This window comes from Myxocyprinus asiaticus, chromosome 32 (assembly GCF_019703515.2).
Source record: "Myxocyprinus asiaticus isolate MX2 ecotype Aquarium Trade chromosome 32, UBuf_Myxa_2, whole genome shotgun sequence".
In the NCBI taxonomy this organism is placed as follows: domain Eukaryota; kingdom Metazoa; phylum Chordata; class Actinopteri; order Cypriniformes; family Catostomidae; genus Myxocyprinus; species Myxocyprinus asiaticus.
The window spans coordinates 1,356,257-1,379,869 of NC_059375.1; the positions used below are offsets into that span (position 1 = coordinate 1,356,257).

General features: G+C 36.9%; 1 protein-coding gene across 1 annotated transcript in view; it reads left to right on the forward strand.

The window, feature by feature from the left end:
- waplb (WAPL cohesin release factor b) overlaps nt 1-23,204 on the forward strand; it is a 98,063-nt gene extending 74,859 nt beyond the window's left edge. Inside the window, exons 10-20 of the mRNA XM_051667787.1 lie at nt 987-1,214; nt 2,032-2,143; nt 2,326-2,423; nt 3,504-3,580; nt 7,188-7,360; nt 10,064-10,179; nt 10,890-11,054; nt 14,396-14,597; nt 14,711-14,799; nt 18,220-18,315; nt 21,010-23,204. Coding sequence (XP_051523747.1) covers nt 987-1,214; nt 2,032-2,143; nt 2,326-2,423; nt 3,504-3,580; nt 7,188-7,360; nt 10,064-10,179; nt 10,890-11,054; nt 14,396-14,597; nt 14,711-14,799; nt 18,220-18,315; nt 21,010-21,075 — 1,422 coding nt within the window. The 3' untranslated portion in view covers nt 21,076-23,204. The remainder of the gene's footprint in view (nt 1-986; nt 1,215-2,031; nt 2,144-2,325; nt 2,424-3,503; nt 3,581-7,187; nt 7,361-10,063; nt 10,180-10,889; nt 11,055-14,395; nt 14,598-14,710; nt 14,800-18,219; nt 18,316-21,009) is intronic.
- The last annotated feature ends 409 nt before the right edge of the window (nt 23,205-23,613 follow it).

Genomic DNA, 23,613 nt, shown 5'->3' on the forward strand with positions numbered 1-23,613 from the left:
CCAGTACGATTGCACATAGTGTGATTATAGCTCGCATTCGTCCTTCATGCAGGTATACACCGGCTTAAGACCATAACTGGCCTCGCTGTGCGTATGTTGATGAACGGTCTCCTTTCTTTTCACCCATAATAAAGCGTTAGTTACGCGAAAGGTATTGCGCTTCATTTCAAATCATGAAGAGGCTATATATGGGGGAATCAAACATCCGCTGCTCCGTTTGCCATGATGATTAAGATAGATCGCTAATTATTGCTTTGTTCTGTGACGTGTTTTAAGTGTACTGCATATATAGCCAACATTGGGCAAGCGTGAACCACTAGAGGTGCGTCTCTATCTGCAGGAGTTTATGAATATACACACAAATTGTTTGATATACAGTGAGTACTTTCTAGAAATAAAATGAATACCTACACTGGCTAAGAAGTATTTTGCAGTTTTCTTATTCTGTTATTTCTGGACATCTGGGTTTATTTGATTTGAATTTATTTTATATTAACACTATGTTTACAACTTCCCTCTGTGGTGCATTTGTACAGTTTCCTATAATGAAAAGGACTTGGATTTCTCTAAACATGTTGCTTTGCATTCTAATAAACATACAATTTGAATCATGTTGGAGTACATTTAAAAGTTGAAAAAATAAATAAATAAATAAAAAATAATCGTGAATCGTCCATGAATTTAATAAAAATCGAGATTATATTTTTTGCCATATCGCCCAGCCCTACTATGACGTACACTTTACGTTATATATTCATGGATGTTTCTTCAACTTTAAGTGGGCTAATAAATAAAAAAAAAAAACATTGGTGAGAGAGTGAAAAATGTTTCCAGAAAGACCACAGTGCTAAATGTTGAAGGAACAACCTCATATACATTTTAACCTGAAATCTTGATGTTGATTAAAAAATAAATCATCATGCACTTATGTGTGAACCTCCCAAATGTCTTCAGCTGGTGTTTTTCTTTCCTGTTTGTGACCCCAGAATTTAGCTCTGTGTACAGCCTCTCTGATGTACATTCTCAGCAGAGACCGCTTGAACATGGACCTGGATCGAGCCAGTCTTGATCTAATGATCCGATTACTGGAGTTAGAACAGGACAAATCCACAGCTGATCAGCTGACAGCAAAAGAGATGAACAAAGTGAAAGAAAAGATTCGCAAACTCTGCGAGACTGTTCACAATAAGCATCTGGACTTGGAGAACATCACGGTAAACTTCTCTTGCTTGTTTATTCAGCAGTGTATCTTCCTCCAGTGCAGCAGAGCTGTTTGTTTACACCCACAACCTCTCCAGTGCAGCAGGTTTAGAAATGCACTTTCCTTCGTGGCTTTGTTCAACACTGCACACAAATCTGATATTCTACAAGTGATGAAATCTGAATAGTCAATATCTGGTGTAGGTACATCGATTGCTACTGTAATGACAAGCTCAACGCCAAGAGACTTTTCTCATACAATAATTGAGAGTAGCTGTGAGTGTGGAAAGAGCTCATGAAGATGTGAATCTCACCACAGTGCTGAACTCACAAGGCCCATGAGAGGCATTTTACACATTCATGTATATACTGTGTCTAAAAACACTTACTCGTCTACTTGTTCACTATTCACTACATAGTGACTGTCACCTAGTTTGCTTAATGAGAAAAGAGTTAGCGACCATGAGAGAATTCAGACTCACTCCAGACAGTATTGCACACTATCAACAAATTTACATTAATTTGTAAATGTAATAAATGTAATAAATGCTTGAAGCTAGAATGTAACTTCATGGCACACTTTTGCTGGAGAACTATGACATATGGTATTAACTGTTAGATATTGGTTAATAATTTTCAAGCCGTTCTTACTTTACTTAACTTACCGTTAAGTCAATATTCAAATCAAAATTTATAATAATACATTTCCATGTTTGATTTAAGAACATTTTCTTTGACTTTTTTAGAAACTGCATCGCCACTTTACGTCCAATGTAAAGTCTGGTCCTGAATCAATGATATTGGTAATATTTTTTTTTAACGCTTTTTCAGACGGGACATTTAGCCATGGAGACGTTGTTATCACTGACGTCGAAGAGAGCGGGTGACTGGTTTAAAGAAGAACTCAGGCTTCTGGGAGGCCTGGATCACATTGTAGATAAAGGTACATAAAAAAGAAGCTCGCGGAGAATTGGAGTTCTGTTTACTATGCTATTTGCTCTTAAAGACCAGGAGGATTGGTAGATTATTATATTAAGTGATGAGTACTTCTTTTTCAGAACATTCAGAGATACTTTTAGGATAAAATGCCTTTTACGAGTGCGAGATGTGTGTGTTTCCTCACAGTGAAAGAGTGTGTGGAGAATCTGAGTCAAGAGGATGATAAGGAGAATCTAGTGGCGTCGTTATGGGGCGCTGAGAGATGTCTGCGTGTACTAGAGAGTGTAAGTTTCCTTTTTCCTCACACTTCTGAGTTATGATTATTTGATCAGGTGGAGTATAAGGGTTTTATTTAAGCAATAAGGCAAATTAATGATTAACTGAAGCATTGACAGTTTATGTAAATAAACTGTTTAAAATAAACGATTCCCTTATGTTTTGCGTTGGGAACTCTGATTGATTTTAATGAGTCAGTTCTTTCAGACGGTTCATGTAAATGATTCACTGATTCACTTGAGCCTTAAAGTGCAGCCTTAAAGGGACTTTTTTTGAAGAACCCTATTCCTTTAACCCTTACCAAATTAACCATGGTTTTACTATAGTAACATTGTAGTAACCATGACTGTATGAACCATGATTAATTTTGTGGTTACTATGGTTTTACTACAAATACCATGGTTAAACCACTGTTACTGTAGTAAAATCATGGTTAATATTTGTAAGGGAATGTCACCCTAACTAAATGTGTTATTATTGAATTGGACAAAGAACTGATTGCAGAATTAAATAATATCATCCAATTGTTATATATCTAATAATATTTTCTTCTTTAAATATATTTAATATAATAGCATTTTGTTAGTAGTTTTTTATTTTAAGCTAAAGGTATTTATGTTTTTGCTATTTTAGTTGAGCTTAGCAGATCTTGTACTCCACATAGCACTTATATTTATCTACAGTGTTTTGCCCTACATATACTTTTTCAATTAACACAATTATTAATAATGAATTCTGATCATTTTTGTGCATCTGTGCCAGATCATTTGAAAAAAGTGTCAATTCTTGTGGAAGTTTTTTTTTTCACAACCCTAATTTCAACAAAATTTTACATATTTGCTCACCGCAATTAAAAAAAATCAACAATATTTCACCTCTAATGTGAATTTCATATTGCTGTTTTAAGCATTGTGTTTACATTTTTTATTGTTTTATTTAATGTAGATTTATTTAATGTTTTTATTTAGTGTACCTCTGTTGGGCCAACTTTATAGAGGGTAGTTATTCAAGAGGATAGTTAATTGTTTCATTGTGAAATTATTTCTTTGCTTTTTCAACTTATTTTTATATGCAATATTTTGATTCAGGTAACCGTTCACAATCCAGAAAACCAGGGCTACTTGATCGCCTACAAGGACTCCCAACTCATAGTGTCATCAGCAAAGTAAGTGCCTTAAAAATAAACACTGTTGAGTAGTCTAGCTGTAGTTTTACAGTAATGTAGCTGTAGACTTGTAATGTTCTCCTGACTTGAGCCGCTGGAGGCATGTGTTCAGGCAGGGTGCAGGTTCAGAAAATGTACAAATTAGGTTTCCAAATGAAATGGCAGTGAGTGTCGAACACCTTTAATTATCCATTTTGGTAAATGTAACTTATTCTTGTGTGTCTGAGGCAGTCTGGCCTCTCTTCCGCTGTTAACGTAATTAAGAGCCGATGTCCCAGCTCTCTAAATGGGGTCAAACCCTTCAGAGTGCACTGTGAAGTAGGCATGGGAGTTCAGGACTATGAGGGGGGATCTCAATGAGTCAACAATGCCGTCTCACAGATGCACGCATGGCTGCAGGAGCACGTTCAGCTGGCTCTAATTTAATTAGAGAGAACGGCAGGCTGCATTAATAATGACCCCACTAATATATGAACCCATGAAGCTCTACATCCGCTTCCATCTCACACACTAATGACCTCTCATAATGCTAAGTGCATTAGAGGCATTTGCATGAAGCTGATCGCACTTTAGCTATCTCAGGCAAGTGACAGTGAGAAAACGACACTTTAATGCAAAAATAATGCAAAAGTAGCTAATACATATCATTCATGCAGTGTTATTAGTTGCCTTCATTTTTAGTTTGAAGGCAATAAACATTACTGTTAAGCATAGGTTTACTTGAACGCTGTGAAAGCATGGTTTATATGTGTTAGCTGGGTTACATAAAAGTTACTCACAAGTAAAAGGTCATGAATTGTCATTTTTAATTATATCAATGAGCATTTCACAGGAGCAGGACACCGTATCAGAATTTATACTAGCATATATGAGCTGCCCTGTGAATGCGCTCAATGACTGACAGGCAGAAAGTCTGATGATGGCTAAACAAATGATCTGCCCTTGGCCCGCAAACATCTTTTTCCTCACTGTTTACTGAGCTTAGGGCTGTTACAGTGACAGCTGTGATTTTTCATGGCATTTGTTTCAGTGATTTTTGACAGGTAATAGGGGCATTTTATGCATGTCATTTCATAAAAAAATAACTTACAGCGCCTTTATAATTAATAAACTTGATATACCATTGTTTCACATTTGGGACTTTCCTTTAAAACACATCTTTCATCATGTGAAAGGCTTAATGTACAGTGAAGAGCCAAAACATTATGACCACCTGCCTAATATGCTGTTGGTCCTCCATGTGCCACCAAAACCACGCAGACGTGCCAATGCATGGACTCTACAAGACATCTGAAGGTGTCCTGTGGTATCTGGCACCAAGACATTAGCAGCAGATCCTTCAAATCCTGTAAGTTGCGAGGTGGAGCTGCCATGGATCGGACTTGTTGGTCCAGCACATCCCACAGATGCTCAATCAGATTGAGATCTGGGGAATTTGGAGGCCAGGGCAACACCATGAACTCTTCATCATGTTCTTCAAACCATTCCTGAACAATGTGTGCAGTGTGGCAGGGTGCATTATCCTGCTGAAAGAGGTCACTGCCATCAGGGAACACCATTACCATGAAGGGATTTACCTGGTCTGCAACGATGTTTAGGTAGGTGTTACGTGTCAAACTGACGTCCACATGAATGGCCGGACTCAGGGTTTCCCAGCAGAACATTGGCTAGAGCATCACACTCCCTCCACTAGCTTGTTATCTTCCCACAGTGCATCCTGGTGCCATCACTTCCCTATGTAAATGGCGTACACGGCCGTCCACTTGATGTAAAAGAAAACAGGATTCATCGGACCAGGTTACCTTCTTCCACTGCTCCAAAGTCCAGTTCTGATGCTCGCGTGCTCATTGTAGGCACTTTCGACGGTGGACAGGGGTCATTATGGGCACTCTGACTGCGCAGCCCCCTTCACAGCAGGGTGCGATGCACTGTGTGTTGTGACGCATTCCTCCTGTAACCATCATTACAATTTTCTGTGACTTGTGCCATAGTAGACCTTCTGTCAGTTCGGACCAGACCGGATAGCCTTCGTTGCCCTTTTGCATCGATGAGCCTTGGACGCCCAACACCCTGTCGCCGGTTTTTGGTTTGTCCCTCGGACAACTGTCGGTAGGTACTCACCACTGCTGACCGGGAGCACCCACAAACCTTGCCGTTTCAGAGATGCTCTGACCCAGTCATCTGGCCATAACAATTTGGCCCTTGTCAAAGTTTCTCAGGTCTTTACTCTTGCCCATTTCTCCTGCATTCAACATGTTGACTATGAGAATTGATTGTTCGCTTACCATCTAATATACCCAGACCTTGACATGTGGCCTTGTTAGGAGATGATCAATGTTATTCACTTCACCTGTGAGTGGTCATAATATTTTGGCTCATTGGTGTATGCCGTTTTATCTGTGGAACATCACTTTTTATTATTGGCGTGAGAAAAAAGAAACAGCGCCACACACTGACCTCAACAATTGATGCACAAAACAAGATAATGGTAACAATGAATGGATACTTTTTTGATAATAATGAGGTAATTTGGAGTAGAAATGAACTTCAGACTTCCCAAAACAAGTTACCAAATGTAAATAAATAAAAAGTGAAACCATGCACGTTAATTAATTAAAGCATAGTGTATGCTGGGATCACCAGCTCCGAAAAGTTAAGTAAAATGTACTTATGTACCAGTGAAATTTACTCAAATGTGCGAATAAATATTACAACGTTTTTTATTTTACTTTATGATTGATACTTGAGGAATCATTGTACAGATAACAAACAATCCTAAATATTAAGCTAGAGCACTCTACATGATTCTTCATGTTTGAATTGTGTACACGTGTAGAATTTACTTATTCAATGTAGACAGTGTTGGGTAGATTACTTCTGAAGTGTAATCCAGTACTGATTTCACAAGACTGAAATTGTAATCAGTAATCTTTTAGATTACACTATTTACTACATACGCTGTCTTCAGTGATCAGTTAGAATGTGTGCACTTCTCACTGTAGCCGTTATCTACAGACTGTTTCCCATCTTGAAAGCTACTCAAGACACCCATTGTTAAATGGCTGATGTAGCACTTAAAGTACCAGATTTAGTGTTAAAATGTCTAAATGTGACATCACTGTGCCAGGGGTTCACTTTACATTGAACTAAAATCTCCATTTTTTATTAGCAGTTGTCATATCCTGTCTAGAAATGCTGCCTTTAATACCCTGCACCCTGTAATAGACTGTAAATCCTGATTTGATTTATCAAGCATTGTTATGTTTGTGCTTTCTATAGTCTAGGATAGTTTTCATCCAAAAAATTTTCAGTAAATTGAAAAAGACTGACTATAGAGTCACGTGAACTGTTTGTATGTGCTTAGGTCATTTTTGGAGCTTGACAGTGTCTTTTATTGTATGGAAAAGCAGTTTGGCCCTAAAAATACTTTTTTGCAATCCATAGAAGAAAGACCAATCTCACTGTCTTTTGAAAGCCATGTTTTGGTGGCAGAATGACAGAATATTAAATTTGTGTTGGTACTACTACTCATTTCATTGAATAAACTTGACATGGGTTTTACTGTAGTTGAAGCAGCATGTTTATTTTGTGTGTATGTGTGTTTCAGGGCATTGCGTCACTGTGAAGAGATGATTCAGAGGTACAGTCGCGAGGTAAACAGAGGTCTGTGTTCATCAGGAACACTGCTGCCGTACTGCAGCAACAGTAATGTGGGCAAAGCTGTAGAAGACTGTATGAGAGCCATCATCGGAGTCCTGCTCAACCTCACACATGACAACGGTCAGTACGCTTGAGTATTACACCAAACTAGGGATGTGCAATAGGGCTGGGCGATATGCAAAAAATATTTTCACAGTATTTTAATAAAAAAGTATTACAATATCCAATTACATTGTCAACCCTCCTTCCATGACTCTACCCACCCTAGCAATCGGGCCAATTGGTTGCTTTGGAAGCCTGTCTGGAGTCACTTAGCACACCCTAGATTTAAACTCACGACTCCAGGGGTGGTAGTCAGCATCTTTGCTTGCTGTGCTACCCAGTCCCTGCCTTATTGATTTTGATTTAAAAATTTAATTCATTTATTGAAACATGAAAAAATGTAACTAAAGATATTTAAAAATTCAAATTGCACCTTAAATGAAACAATAAGCAATTAAAATAATGAAGTGGTCAAAAATCTTATGTAGACACCTCACCAAATCCAAACATTTACTTTCTCCGACTTCCTCCTCCGGCCGTCATGCAAGGATCCATCTACAACAACAGGTGGAAAATTACTAATACAAATTAAGATCTAAAGATGATTATAAATGTAAACATAATAAAAATAGCCGCAAGCGGCAATCATTGGGGGCCAAGCACATATTGAGAGATTTCCAAAATTTTCCGATTTGACATAAAAGATCCTGTAGATGCTGTTGACAGTGTTTTTGTGTGTTGGTTAGGGTTAGGTAAGCCTTTGGTAACCTTAATGCTAACTCTAACCCTGAAGGCCTGAGTATACTTCGGTTGTCCGAGCTGCTGATGGCCTGACCATGCGCCACCCAGATTTTCTTGACCCGTGGAGGTGATCGTTGTCTGTGTGCATCATGGGCGCATGTGCCAGCCATTGACTTTATCAAAAGAGTATCACAAAGTAGTTGTAGTGGGCATGCGTCGAATGCGTTCGTATTTGCTCGCAATCAGAAAAGTATACTTTGAAAGGCTGCTGAAGTATAGAAAAATGAAGTATAGCCGGGCCCTAACTCAAAACCTAACTGCTTGTTATAGTGCCCCCTAGCATCACAAATTGATGAAATTTTGCATGTGACCTCAGAATTTTCTTTTGTCCATGTGTTAAGTTTTGTTAGGTTTGAAAATTGTGCTTAAAAGATACAGACCAATTAGTCATTATAGGCCACGCCCAAAAACTATTGGCTTATATCTTCCGAATGTCAAAACGAATCAAAATTCTTTTGATAACTTTTTGTCTGGAGGGTCTACAGATGCTGTATACCAAATTTTGTACTAATTGGGAAAAAGCCTAGGACGAGTTTGAAAACGTAGTTTTTTTCAAAAAGAATCTATACATTAGGAAAGTTTTCTTACAGAAATTAAAATCCGTGTGACCATATGATTTGGGGGCACTGAAGGATTTGGAGAAACTAAAATATTCTAGTTATACGGCTCTGGAGTTATTAGCAAAAATGGGAATTTGCTTATAGTGTGGCCGATTCTCATGAAATTTGATATACAGCTTCGTGTGGAGACCCTTCTTTTGTATATTTAGTTTCAGGACCATAGGCCATTCACATCTCAAGTTATTAGGTGCTGAAATTTGATTGGCTGCTGGCGGCCATTTTTGTTGATTTGTCGAATCAGTATTTTAAGAATATGTTAGCACTTCAACTAAAGAAAGTGCATATTTAATTTGAACTTTGTCGATCACACGACTGTGGAGTTATGACAGTTTTTTAGTTGTTGCGCCCCCTATTGACAGAATTGTACGAAACTTTGTGTGCAACCCCAAAATGTCCTGTGGACTATGTATACTGAGTTTGGCCCCCTAATAACTGAAATATAAATAAACCATTACCTCTAGAACGTTCAACACAACCCACATCATTTGTACTTGCATAAAATGGCGACAACAGTGTTACTTCACTTATTCTGTCCTTAAAATATAAAACACCATTTTTTCTATTAGGTGTCAGACTAATAAACACCAAATTAGTGCTGCCTAATAATTTCCACTGTGTTCTTTTCGAATTTGTGATTGTATTGCGTTTTGTTAATGTAGTTATTACTGCCTAAAGAAAATGAAACAAAACTCAATTTTAGATTCAAGGTGACTGTGTTTTTGATTATTTTATGATTGAATCACTTTCATCTTTGTTTCTGAAACAGAAAAGAAAGTGAGAACTCTTTATTTGCACATGTTCCACGAGACAACATTGAACCTCTTAACAAAGAGCAAATCAGACACGTGGCTTTTCTTTCGTCTGTGTTTCTTCAGGCGCATGTCTTGGTGTCTAACAGCATTTCTTGTCATGTGTCACTGAACGTTTTGCAGGTCGCCACCACAGTGGCTGGTAGATGAATTCTTGAAATACCTGCATTTGGCAGATGCTAATTTCATACCGTGGACTAATGTATTTGGCGAAGTTCCCTGCTCCATGGTTTTGTCATTTCCCGATATTGTCGATCATCTTCTGTCGCAATCAGCATCGGGGTATTTGTTAGATATCGACGATATCCGATTACATCGTTGGCAGTCTCAATGCTGAATAAAACAATAATGCTGTAATGCATCTGAAAGGCTTGAAGTCGGTTTTGTTCACTGTGTGTATTGAATTTCTGTTAGCAGTGCTGCCAAACCCTTCAGCATAACACTAGACTGCTCAGCCATACGGCTCACAGAACAACAATCAGAGACAATACCTAAATGAACCTAGGAGCTCATATATGCAGTGACTGAGCATGTTGTCAATCTGTGTGTAGAATGGGGCAGCACAAAGACGGGCGAGCAGGACGAGTTACTCAACACGGCTCTGAACTGTGTGCTCAGGGTGCCGCAGTACCTGCCGCAGGAGCAGAGGTTTGACATCAGGGTCCTGGTGAGTACACACCTCTGCTAATGTTAGAATACACTCGATACATCAAATAGGACCAGTACTACAAGTGCTTTCAAGTTATCTTAATTGGGGTAACCCACAGAGTGGTGTTCAGTTGTGCAAATCAATTGTTTATGACTGAAAATAGTTCTAAAAAATTTTCGACAGAAGTCAAATCTGTTTTATTTCTTATAGTGTTGTGTTTCTGGAAGTTGATTTGATTTTAACCCTTTAACGCATACCACGTGTCTTGAGTGTCCCGGGACCTCATTCCACCCCCTATACCTCATCCATTTTTTGGAGTTATCCCCCCACCTCTTTAGTATCCCTCAAACTTTCTCTTATAAATAGTGGAACAATAAAAAAAAAATTGCAACAATTGCTTAATTACCAAAAGTTTATAGAGTCATTAGTGACCAGAGATATTTAATAGTGTCGCAACACAATCTCTGTTTATTACAAGACAAATTAATACTTTATTCATACAAATGACTACTATATCACATTGATATTTCACAATATATATTATTTTATTATTTTCTAATATACTTCAAATTTCAGACTGTATTTCCATCCCACACAGAGCCTTGTTTTAATTTGCATCAAATTAAGTATGTGATTAATGTCTAAATTGTGTTTTTAGCACTGTTATTAGTGTCATGGTTACTGTTGGTCTAAATGAGATGTATGTTATTGTGTGTGTGTGTGTGTAGGGTCTGGGCCTGCTCATTAATCTGGTGGAGTACAGTGCGAGGAACAGACACTGTCTGGTGGAGCTGCAGATGGAGGGAAGTGAAGTCTGGGACTCCATGTGTGTTTCTGATAAAGACGAGCTGAAGACTGAAGGTTCTCCCAGTGCCATCGCTGCTCTCGTGAAGGTAAACAACTGCTGTACAGACACAGGTCAATACTGGTTTAATGACCATGCTCTTTCATAAGTACAGTTCTAGTTGTTGTGTTCTGTTCTTACTGGGTTGTTTGGTGATCTGTTCATATTTCTGATTGAAGGAAAGCCACTAGACTTTTTACTGCAGTTTAACTCCAGCCAGGATTCACACTTAAGAGGGTTATTACATTTAAATAAATGAATATTCTGTCATTTACTCAACATCATGCTGTTCTAAACTTAAATTACTTTCTTGCCTCTGTTGAACACAAAGTGAGCTGGTAGGCAGAATTTTCATTTTTAGGGTTAACTGTCCCTTTAAAGGAGGGGTGATATCAAGGAAAACAGATTAAAAAAAAAAACTCACTCTCCAGTCCACCCAGAACACTGGGAACATTTACTGAAACTAAACTACAACAGCTTGTTTACAAATCTTGATGGTTATGACATCACAACCATGGGCTTAATAATCCTTAAACTCTATGGACCCGCTGGCTGGTGCTATATCGCAAAAAAGGTTTTGCTTAAAATGTTAAAGTCTCCATATACATAAGTCAGGCAAATGAGCTATCATTTGAAAGCTTAGAATCTGAACTTGTCAGAGTTAACCTTCACTTCACTGCATTTGTTACTTACAATAACAAAATAAGGCCTCAAAATAATCGTGTTGAAAATCAGCGCCCCCAAGATGTAATGGGGTAGAAATATTTATATAAAAACACTTCACATAGCATAAGTGATATATCAAATGAAAGCTCTGATTCTCAGGAATGTAACTGTATAGTTAATGTTGTTACACTAATACCACAGTTTGAAATATTTTCAATAGAACCACAATGTGAAATATGATTTCTGTAAGTCATCAAATATAAACGTCTCTTTTATGCGCAGATCACTGCTGCTGTAAGCCCCAAATAGCTAATAACTTTATATCTGCTTTTACCACTTTATTAAAAAAAATAAGCCATTGTTTACTTGTCTGTGAGTTTGCTTGGCTGAATAATCCAACGTTATATCTTGGATGTCCAGAACAAAATACGCCATCCAGCAGGAAAATCATGCTAAACAAATAATCAGAAAAATATGCTATCGACTATTGGTGATAACATGCTATCATCACAAAGGGGAGGATCTCAGCTTTCTAATGACACCTAGATTGAGCTTCAATGACTTAGATTCAATGAAATAATGAGGGTGGTGCATGAACTGAAAATTAGACTGAATGTCTATGGACGAGTACATCTGTGAGGGCTAAAATGCGTTAGAGCGCCACCTGCATATCGGATCTGTGTATTGAGATGGAATGCGATAGAGAAACAATTCTTCTTTCTAGTGCTTTCTGCCATCTAGTGGAATAAAATGAGACTTTTTAAAGTGAGGTAGAGTGAACAGAACCAGAATTACATGTTTACAAAAAAAAAAAACTTTGTTTATTATAAGATTTTAAACACACAATATTATTTATGAATAATTGGAGTCTTTTTTTTTTATTTTATTTGGGCAGTTCTCTGAAAAATGAGACCAATTTTGTACAGTTAGTCCACAGTATTTGTGAATAGTGAGCTTTTAAATACGAGTGTGAAAAATTGCATACGGCAGCCCAAAAATGAGCCAGAGTTTAAGGGGTTAACATATGACTGTTCAAAACACTATTCAGTATTCTAATAACTTCATGGTGTTGTTGCATATTTCATATGTGACTAGGTTAGCCAATCCTATCTGATGCCATTTACATAAAGAGGTCTTAAAGGTTCTGTTTATTTTTAAGGATTAGAGATGGTGGAAAATGAAAATGTAAAACTAAATGACAGCTTTTGTTTTTTGGATTAAAATAAAAAAATAAAATGCTATGTTTTATACTGAAGTTGATCAGTTTTGAACAGATACAAATGTTCTTTGAGTGATTGCTAATAAATGAGGGGTAATGCCAATATAATATATTAGAATATACAACAGTTAGATCCGGTCCTCGAATCTGATTGGACTAGAGACATTCCATGAGTGCTGATGGTCTCACACCATCATCACTCAGACGCTTCACTGTGTGTGTATCACTCCGCTTGTGTTCGTGCTGTTCTAAACTAATGTGTAAGAGCAGTGCAGATGTGTCAAGAGCTATCTGTCTCTTTACATTTAATATTGTGACATTACATATTTTAGCTAGCAGGTGGAGGCAAAAGACCAATTTTTTGTGTAATATGAGCCAGTTGGTGACATGAAGTGTGTCAGCATCACTCAGTGTTTATGTTCAGCAGCACTTCTGTGATCGCTCGTATTACTACTACAATACTAAAGCTAGGAAATAGCTGTAAATGGTGTTAAACTGACAACTTCAGCAATAAAGCTCATCACAGCTGAGAGACACAACAGACTGATTAATAACACAAACTCAAGGGACTGACCTCTTACCGTTTCCACATTGGAGAGAAAATACTGTTTAAAATGGCGGAGGAGATTGCGGTTTCTATCGTGAATGACTCTTGCGCACCGGCTACCGCGAAATAGGGACGGCTATTTTTCCACTGAGAAAATAGGATGAATTTCACCAAAATGACATTATCTTCAGAAAGCTGAATAACACACTACAGCATCATCAACAGGTGATCGCACACGCTCTCTCTCTCTCTCTCTCTCTCTCACACACACACACATCCTTGTTTCTCCAATAACATGTTAGAAACAGCCCAAGCTGTGATACTAGTAGTTCTGAAGTTATGTTTCTGAGTGGCTTTTCATTAGTTTTGAACCAGCAACGGCAGATTCTGATCCATTGCGTAAGAAAGTAGTTCCATGCACAAATGCGTTTTTTATGACTGTACTCAGTTTTTCCTAATTAACTTGTTCATTGAACTGTTGTATATAAGCAATATCACACTCGCAATCGTGCTATATGGCCCTAAATCAGCACAGCTGATGTCTTACAACTAAATTGAACAAAAAAGAGATCTGAATCCTTTAAAGAAAAAAAAAAAACCACTGGTTTCTTTTCTACTGAAGACTGGAATTACTGTTAATTTTGCTGCTACATTATCCAGTAAACTAGTTAATAATAAAGTGTTTCTTAATAAGCTATACATTTATATTGAAATAATGTGTAGTTAGAGGTTTGTGTTTCTTTACATATTAAAGACTACACCCAATTAGTTCCACACAGTAATGTAAAGATATTCTAAACTGATTATGAAAAAAATAACACTGGTATCAGATCGGGATCGGTATCGGCCGATCCTGAGATCGCACTCTTGCTTGTGTGATATTGCTTAACTATATTATGTTAATCTTATGTGATTAATGAGAGCACTGACGTGTTTCTCTGTTTGCATGCAAATAAAGCTTTTCCTGCAACGAGAGCATGCGGCCGTGTTGGCAGAGGCGGAGACTGATGATTTCATCAATGATGCACCCAAACCCCAGTTGGACCAAAGTGGAGAGTGGCAGGAGACCAATGAGGAGATCCAGTGGGTGGCAACAGAAAACAACAGCACAGAAGATAAGAAGAAAGAAGAGGAGGATGAAGAACTAGATCTTAATAAAGGTAGAGAGACCTGAGACTGATACACTTTTACACTGTTCCATTCAGTGATCTTTTGCCTGCGGTGATGTTCTTTTTTTTTTAATTAGATTTATTTGCCAATTTGTTTTTTTCAGCTCTTCAGCATGCTGGCAAGCACATGGAGGACAGTATCGTGGCATCGTACACTGCACTGCTTTTGGGCTGTCTCTGCCAGGGGAGCCCTGTAAGTAAAACACAAAGACACTATATTAGTGAGGACTGATCTCATAAATGCAACAGTTTTTATACAGAGGTGTTGATCATTGCTTAAACACAACCTTTCATTTCCAGTGTAATGAATGAACTGGAAGTAATATCAATCACAACTTTTAACATCACCTTGACTGCCAAGAATTAATTCATTTTTCTATTATTTCTAAGATTATAACTGGGCACCTCATGCATAATCGGGGTTCCCACGGTCATGGAAACCTGAAATTATCTGGGAATTTTAAAATAATGTTTTCCAGGGAAATTTCCATAGTGAATATATATTTTTGTATTTTCCCTCAGCTCTAAAATATGTCATTGGTTAGAGATTGCTCTTGTTTAAAGTACAACATGCTTGTGAGCCATAGTGATGTCTCATTTGTCAGTGAATCATTCTTTTGAGTCTCTTTTTTTTAATTTTTGTTTTATTTTTTATGAAAGAGTCTAAACAGTTATGAAATTGGTCAAAATTGACTAAAAATGATTTTAAAAAATCTGTATCGAGTAAGCATAAGTAAGGGATAATGTTCTGTCAGTCAGTTATCACAAAACAAACCCCGATAGGGTGATCAGGACCACAAAGCTGAGTGGAGAACACTTGTATTAGCCTGAAGGGCTTTATTTTGCGATAACAACTGGCTGACTGTATATTATCCTGCTTATTACACAGCTACTAACCAAATAAATAAACAAATGGGAATTAAATATCGATTTGCGCTGTAATTATGTGAGAAGAAAGAAATCTCTGAAGAGCTGAATTCTGAGTTCTGTTGGTGTTTATTTAGTGAATAATGACCGTCTGGCTGCTCATTATCCAGCTTATTACAAGACTACTTGCCAAATAAATGCGCATGAAACATTGATTTGAGTTGAAATTGAAATTGAAAACTGAAAGAAAAAGTACTCTTCACTAAATTATGAACATTTGTCACTAGGTTGTTCTGTTATTTTGTGAATACTTTGTTACATAAATACATACAAATAAGTAAGTATGCCTATATACTTTCAAAACATTTTTTAAATAAAAGAATTAATAAAAAGTGATACTGCTGCTTGAGCAACCCTTAGGCATGAACACATTGCAAATTGCACGTTGTCAGCCAAAGATTATTGTTGTATTTCTTGTTTATTATCTTGATTAAGTTTTCTTCCTCCAGGGGGTGCTTGGTCGCTCAGAAAACCAAATCCTCCATTCATCCGCATTTAACTATCAGAAAGTGTTATATCTCCTTGGAGACATTACACTAGATAGTTATTTTTAATAAAAATTGATAACTGCAAGGATTCAAACATGTGAATGGAAATAAGCCTCAGCAGTCTCTATAAAAGTATTTTTAAATCCTCATCCAGTTATATTAAATGACTGTGATTGGCCCATCCTGGCCAGTGCTAAAAAAAGTAACAAGTATCATGTGACATTGCTGTCTATGCACTGATTCGGCTGCGGTCAGGACCTCTGTACAATAATGTGAACTTGATTATACTGGCAAACTTTACCATTGAAATAAAAACAGACCTTTCTGCAATCATTTACACACCCTCATCGTTCAAAACCTTTGTGACGTTTTTCATCCATGAAACACAAGATTGAGAGATGAGAGGATCATGATTGTGGCTGTCCAATCTCCAAAAGCACATATCAAGTAGTCCATTACACCTTAGATATAAATTCTTCTGAAGCCATATGATAGTGTTATGAGTGGAACAGACCAAAATTTAAGAGTTAATTCACCTCTTCACCCATTTAAAACTGGCGCTCACTGCCAGAATGGCTTGTTTACATAAGCGTTGCGAGCGCTCCTGACACCATGAATGTTTTGAGAGTCGCAGGACGTGCTGCGGTGCCAGGCGAAAGTTTAAACAAGGCAGGAGAAAAGGCAGAGGAAAAGAATTTGTGCACATTGTTTCTTGTGTTCAGTGTCTGTATTTTTGTTGAATGTGTGAAAGCAAAAGAGATTTGAAAGCGGGCCAGTCTTCCGCACCCCCCTTACAATAGCCCAACGGGGCGTACTCCACACTTTGAGAACCACTGGTTTAAAGAAAGAATTAAGGGAACAGTTCACCCAAAAATTATTATTTTTATTTTATTTTTTTGAAATCATTAAGGTAAGAACATGATGACAGAATGTTCATGTTTGGTTGAATTGTTCCTTTTAGACTCATCATAATTTTGATCATCAGTGACACCGGACTCGAGTCGTGAAACACAGAGTGTAGCAGCAGTGTGTTAGGAAATCTTAAAATGTGTGCGTGGAGAGAAACAATCACACCAGCTCACTGAGAATGTTTCAGTCACCATCTGCTGTTTGTGAAGGTTATCTACCATGTCCCCACAAGCAAGATCAATTATGTCTGGATCAGTTTGGAAGTAACATCAAAAACATTTGTTTCCCTAAAAACTTGAGCAAAATTAATAGATGCACTGACATCATTAGTGGTATTTGCTAAGGCACACATTGCTCATACTTTGGGTTAGTGATTAGAGACCCTCCCCTCCAAATCTGAATACAAGATGCAATTAAGTGACCAGGTTTAAACAGTGATGTGTCCTGACCACATGTGATAGAATCACCCAAGATGCATTATAATACCAGGTGGAAATGGGATCATAGAGAAGTCAGAAGGGGTGCAGGACTCTTAAATTGACCAGTAAACAACCATCCCGAACATTCAACCACATAGCGACACTAAACAACTCACAGAAAATACATGGCCATCAATGAAGAAAGATGCTTTTTCCCCCTTTAATAGTTCATCTACCTGCAGGGGTGAACCAGTCAAACCTTGACCCCTGGCAAACATTCCTTTGTCATTGCAGGCTTTGAGAGTTGTTTGTCTAAATTGCAGTCTTAAAGTTTCAGGGTATCAGAGGAAAGCCCCCCGAGATGAGTTTGACAGTATTAATGGCTTTATTTTCAGGAAGGTAAGAGGTGGGCTGTAAAATTGGTTGTAATTGACTCCCTTTCCTTTTCTCCTACACACTAACAGTGCTCTGTTGCTTTCTGCCTGACACTGTCTTTATCTGTCTAGCCAATAAACACAAACACAGATGGCCGTTTATACTCTAGTTATTTCACAGCATCGGATTTGTCTTTGTTTACTTTGAAGCTAACTTTTGATTGTGTTTTTTGGAAAACAAAGAAAATTGACACAACTAGGCTTTTCTTTTGGAAGATAGAAGTGTAAGTAAAGTTGGACATCTTCCTGCTTGCGGCTTCGATTCTCATTATAGGTGTCAGCGTTTGGAAGGAGGCAAATTGAAATGTTTGATGATTTGGATGTGTTGTTGAAGATACTTGGAGATCACTAGCAAAAATGAGACTTGTGTTTGAAATCTCCAGACTCTGTAACCTCCAGGGAGAAATGTGTTTCTAATGTTGTGTGTCTCTTCTAGATGAATGTGACTACTGTGAGGGAAAACCTGCCAAAAGGGGATTTTTCAGTCATGACAGAAATGCTCAAGAAGTTCTTGAATTTCATGAACCTTACAGTAAGTGCACAAGACATTTCTGCTTGACTAATATGGGTTTTAAGTGGCCAATGTTAGGGTTATCATGATACCACAATATCAATAGTCGATATCAGTACCAGAGAAAGTACACAATTCAAACACACACACTCTAAGTTCAATATTTATTTACATTTAAAATGAGTCATTTAGCAGACGATTTTATTCAAAACCACATACAAAATAAGGAACATAAGCAATTCATCATACAAAAGCCAACAATATCGACAGGATCGCTCTAGATTTTATTCGTAGCTCGAGAAGTACAGAAGTTAGAGCAGAAGCATATATATATATATATCTATATATATGTGTGCCATATGTTTGTGGACTATTTAAATATTAACAAAATAAATGAAAACAATGGAATGTTTTCAAGTATTTCTCAATTAGTGTTAATCTTGTCATCAAAATTACTGATGAAAATGTTTGTTGTCAAAGGGTTTTTTGATTTTGTTTATGCCCTTTTGGCAGATGATACGTATCTTGACAATAATCAGTTTAAATTAAGACATACAGTTGACAAAAATGTGAGAAAAAAATACTGCCTAATCAGCTATATCTGCAACGTAAACATCATATTACAACTTACATGTGCACAGACAGTGAAGACAGTGAACAGGTGAACTTGAACTAAGTCATGCGCTAGTCAGAATACGGCCTTTTCTTAAAAACACACTACATGTAACGTGATATCAGAAACTGTCTAAACGTGAGTCACTTCTAAAAGTAGTGAATACTTCAGTATATTTCATATATTATTTCACTACAGTTTTCTCATTGTTTAATCTTACATATTAAACATATTCATCTTTAATTATAATTAGATATTATAATTTAATTATAAAAAGTAATTGTTACTAGGTTATAAATAAAAACATCAAAATGTTGATTTGATTAAAGTTTGGTCTATTACAGTTTGATACGTTTTTGTCATTTTGCGCATTGTCAACAAAAATGATTTTTTTTGTTGAATAAAAATGTATATGCCCATTTAGTCAGAGTAAAACTGACTAAAATAAATGAATATGACAATGAAATACTGACAAAATGTAAAGGTAATCAAAAATTATGACCAAACTAATAGTGAGTGGAAAATTAACACGGTTCTCAATTAAGGAAACATTGCAATACGTTTTTCAAGTAATTATTCAAGTAAACAGTCAGTAATAAAATAAAAAATAAGGAAACAGTGATTGAACAAACACACAATAGAACAACAATACAAAGAAGTAAACAGTGCTTGAATTTTGTCAGGTATTTAACAGCAGTATCAAATGTTCAGTTCAGATTCATAGAACTGCAGTTGGAAAAAAAAAAGCAATCAAGTGAAATAGAAAACTTTGTATTATGAAAACAATGAACTAAAAACTGTCTACAGTTATGGCCATTAAAAAGCTGAATAATGTGATTTGTTCAAACTCTATAGAGTGCAACAGTCTGGTTCAAGAAGTAAAAAATAAAGAAAAATCTCAATAGGTTCTTATTTTTAACAATAAACATTTTAAATATAAATGTTTAAAAATAATTCATCCAAAAATGTAAATTCTCTCATCATTTATTCACTCTCATGCTATCCCAGATGTGTATGACTTTCTTTCTTCTGCTGAACACAAATGAAGATTTTAACAAGAATATTTCAGCTCTGTAGGTCCATGTAATGCAAGTGAATGGTGGCCAGAACTTTGAAACTCCAAAAAGCACATAACCTCAGCATAAACATAATCCATCAGACTCCAGTGGTTTAATCCATGTCTTCAGAAGTGATCCAGTTGGTTTTGGGTGAGAACAGACCAAAATATAACTCCTTTTTCAATGTATATCTTGACGGCAGTGTCCTTGGCAATGATTTCAAGCTCGATTACACCTTCTAGTGCTTGACGCTTGTGCAGAGTGTTAGATGGTGCTATAGGAAGTGTAATCGAGCTTGAAATCATGATTGCCAAGGAGACTGCTGTCAAAATGTACAGTTATATTTTTGTCTGTGATTTTTGGAGCTTCAGAGTTCTGGTCACCATTCACTTGTATTGTGTGGACCTACAGAGCTGAAATATTCTTTTAAAAATCTTCATTTGTGTTCAGCAGAAGAAAGAAAATCACACACATCTGGGATGGCATGAGGGTGAGTAATTGCTAATTATTTATTTAAAGACAGACCTCTGAGGTTGTTAATCGATAGTGTATGCTCCTGTTGAAGACATCAGTCTGTGTTATTTCAACTTCATTTTAAAAAGACCTTTAATAGCATCCTGGTGAAGAACTACACTACCCATAATCCTGAAGAGAGATCAACCAATCAAAGAATCACATCAAAAGAGCTCTGCAGCTCCGCCCACTCACATGATGCACTGTGAATGACGCAATCGAGAAAAATGGATGAAATTTGAATACACAACTTAAAATGAATAGTTAAAATCAACCTCCAGAAGAGCAGACTGCTATAATTTTCAGAATACTTTCATCACTTGAGTAGTGAATTGAACTATTTCATGTATATCAGTGACAGTAAAAGAGACATTTGTGACATGAATGTAGCAAGATCATTTTCTAAGTATAGTTATGTGTTAGTGCATTGTAATATCAATCCCAATGTTCTGCTGCCTCATGTGTTCAGGACATTTAATAAGAAACCAGTTATATGAATTGACTGATTGTGTGTTTAATTGTTCATTTCAGTGTGATGTGGGCACTGCGGGCCAGAAGTCAATCTCCAGAGTCATTGATTATCTGGAACACTGCTAGTGTGATCATGGAGATTCATACACAGACTTCAGCACACACATACCTGAAAAAGCAGTATCTTCATTACTCAGACTCGACAGAATGAAGCTTCAAGCACATCATACCCTGAACTTCATTAAAAGAAGCTCTATTGATTTTGAGTTTCTTCAAGTGTTCGTTGCATTGAGTGATGGAGAACTGTGTCACTTCTAAAGTCCTCCTTTATACCTCTGCTGAACTGTTGCCGTGTATTTTCACTTTCACCGCTGCAGAAATTGAGAGTAGCTTTGATAAAACTTTGTTAAAAGCTGCTCCCTCCCTGCTGTTTTTCTTGTTATTCCACTATAACGTCTGTCAATTTCCGAGTGCTCGACACTGACCCCAAAGATTGGAGGGTGAATCTAAAACACCATTCAAGATTCTGGTTCTCTTTGAAACAGCAGAATGACCTGCCCTCCTGGTTCAAATTCATTCTCTACACTTCAGTATGTGCTCCTTTTGTGTTGCAGAAGATCGTTTTTAATCCATAGTGCCGTGTCAAAGGTGTACGAATGATTAAATTACGTCTCTCTTTATTTTCACGAGGGCAGGAGAGGGATGAAGCGTTTTTAGAATGTTTCAGTAGTCGTGACAACACAAGTGTTTGTGCCAATTGCCATAATGGTGGCAGTGGTAATTGTGGAGGTGAAGTCATTATCAACTCTCATTTTCAAACCTTAGTGGCCCAAAACTGCCATTTAAAAACCATTTTGAAAATGCCTTCGAATAATGCACAATACATGAGGATGAATTCTAATCTGTTCTGATTACAGTGAATTTGAATACATTAATAGGTGTTTTAAAGCCAGGACATCTTTTGGGTATGGGTCATGTTTAGATAGTAACCAAGTTTATTTCAGTTAGGGTGAACACTGCAGCAGGACACCATTAAACGAAGTTCATGAATCTTATGAGAGTTTCACAGAATGATGATTACTATCTAGATAACCAAGAGTTGCACCAAACCTCACATCAAACGTTCACCACACTTTTAACTCGTTTCTGGAGTGTGTCAAACTAAAATTATACATGATCCATTTTTAGTGCAAGACTGAATTAAAGGAATATTCTGGGTTCAGTACAAGTTCCGTTCAATCGACAGCATTTGTGTCATAATATTGATTAACGCAAAAATGAATTTCAACTAGTTCCTCGTTTTTCCAGTGAGACACTTCCAATGGAAGTCAATGGGGTCAATCTGTAAACATTAAAATACTCACTGTTTCAAAAGTATAGACACAAGACATGAACAATATGTGTGTTCACATGATTTTACTGTCATAAAATCACTTACTAACCACATCTGTGGAAACTTATAGACAATTCGTATTGTTTATGTCTTGTGTCTATACTTTTGAAACAGTATTTCAACGAGTAGAAAATATTTTCTGTGTTAATCAACATTATGACACAAATGCTGTGGATTGAACTGAACTTGTACTGAACCTGAAATATTTCTTTAAACACTTGACATCTGTTGAGGCCAGTAGATTTCAGTTTCTTCATAAGTTTGTTTTCATAAGTGTTTTAATGGTGTCAAATGCTCAGACATTTGCTGCTGTTGTGCATAGACTGAAGTAAAGGTTACTGTTTTTAATGTGCACAATGCTCATCACAGGTTGGTAAAACAAGCTGTTTTTTGCTAATTCAGGCTTGTATGCATTTAACTTTGAATCATTTTTGGTTTTCATGTATATTTCTAGCGGTCATTTTTTTCCCACTGCTGAACGGCTGATTTTCACCCTGTCACACTGAGTCATGTTGGGTATTTTCTCTGTGGGGTCATGGGCTGATTCAGGTCACTGTGTGTGTATGTGTGTGTGTGAGAGCTCCAAATGTTGCCGCAGGACTGAATTCACACGGCTGGACATGAATGAATCAACATGAACTGTAAATACTCATGTAAATATTGTGCTGTTGGAGAACTAGATAGACTACTTTTCTGAATCCAATCTTTTTTATTTTATACTGCATTTTTCTCAGTTGTGTTCTTTGAGGTAAGATTAAAGAGTTATCGAAAAGTCAGCTGCAGGAACATTTGTACCAATTTCAGAAATAATGTCTTTGGTTACTTGTATATAATTTTACTCGAATAAAAATGGCTACTTTCAGTACTTTGACTAATTGTCATCTTTGGTGTTTGCTTCACAGTGTATTAGTGGTGTTGGGTAAGTTACTCTAAATAATCCAATACAAATGACTTATTACTTCTCTAAAAGTGTAATCATTACTTAACTGATTACTTAATCTAAAACGTAATCACATTTCTGATTATTTTACCTTAATGTAATGCATTACATTACTTTTTTGCCTTAAAAGTAATTAGATTAAACGAATGACTTTGTAATCGGATACACCCGTCATTGGTGTTAGCTAAGGCAAGCGTCAGTGATGTACTGTTGCTTGGGGTTAATGAATCGTTTGTGTTAAACTTCGGTTTGTAACTTGCGCCACTTGGATGTACGATTTTCATCTGGAGGAAAAAACAAGTGGAAAAAATCTCTAGACTAACCCTCAGAC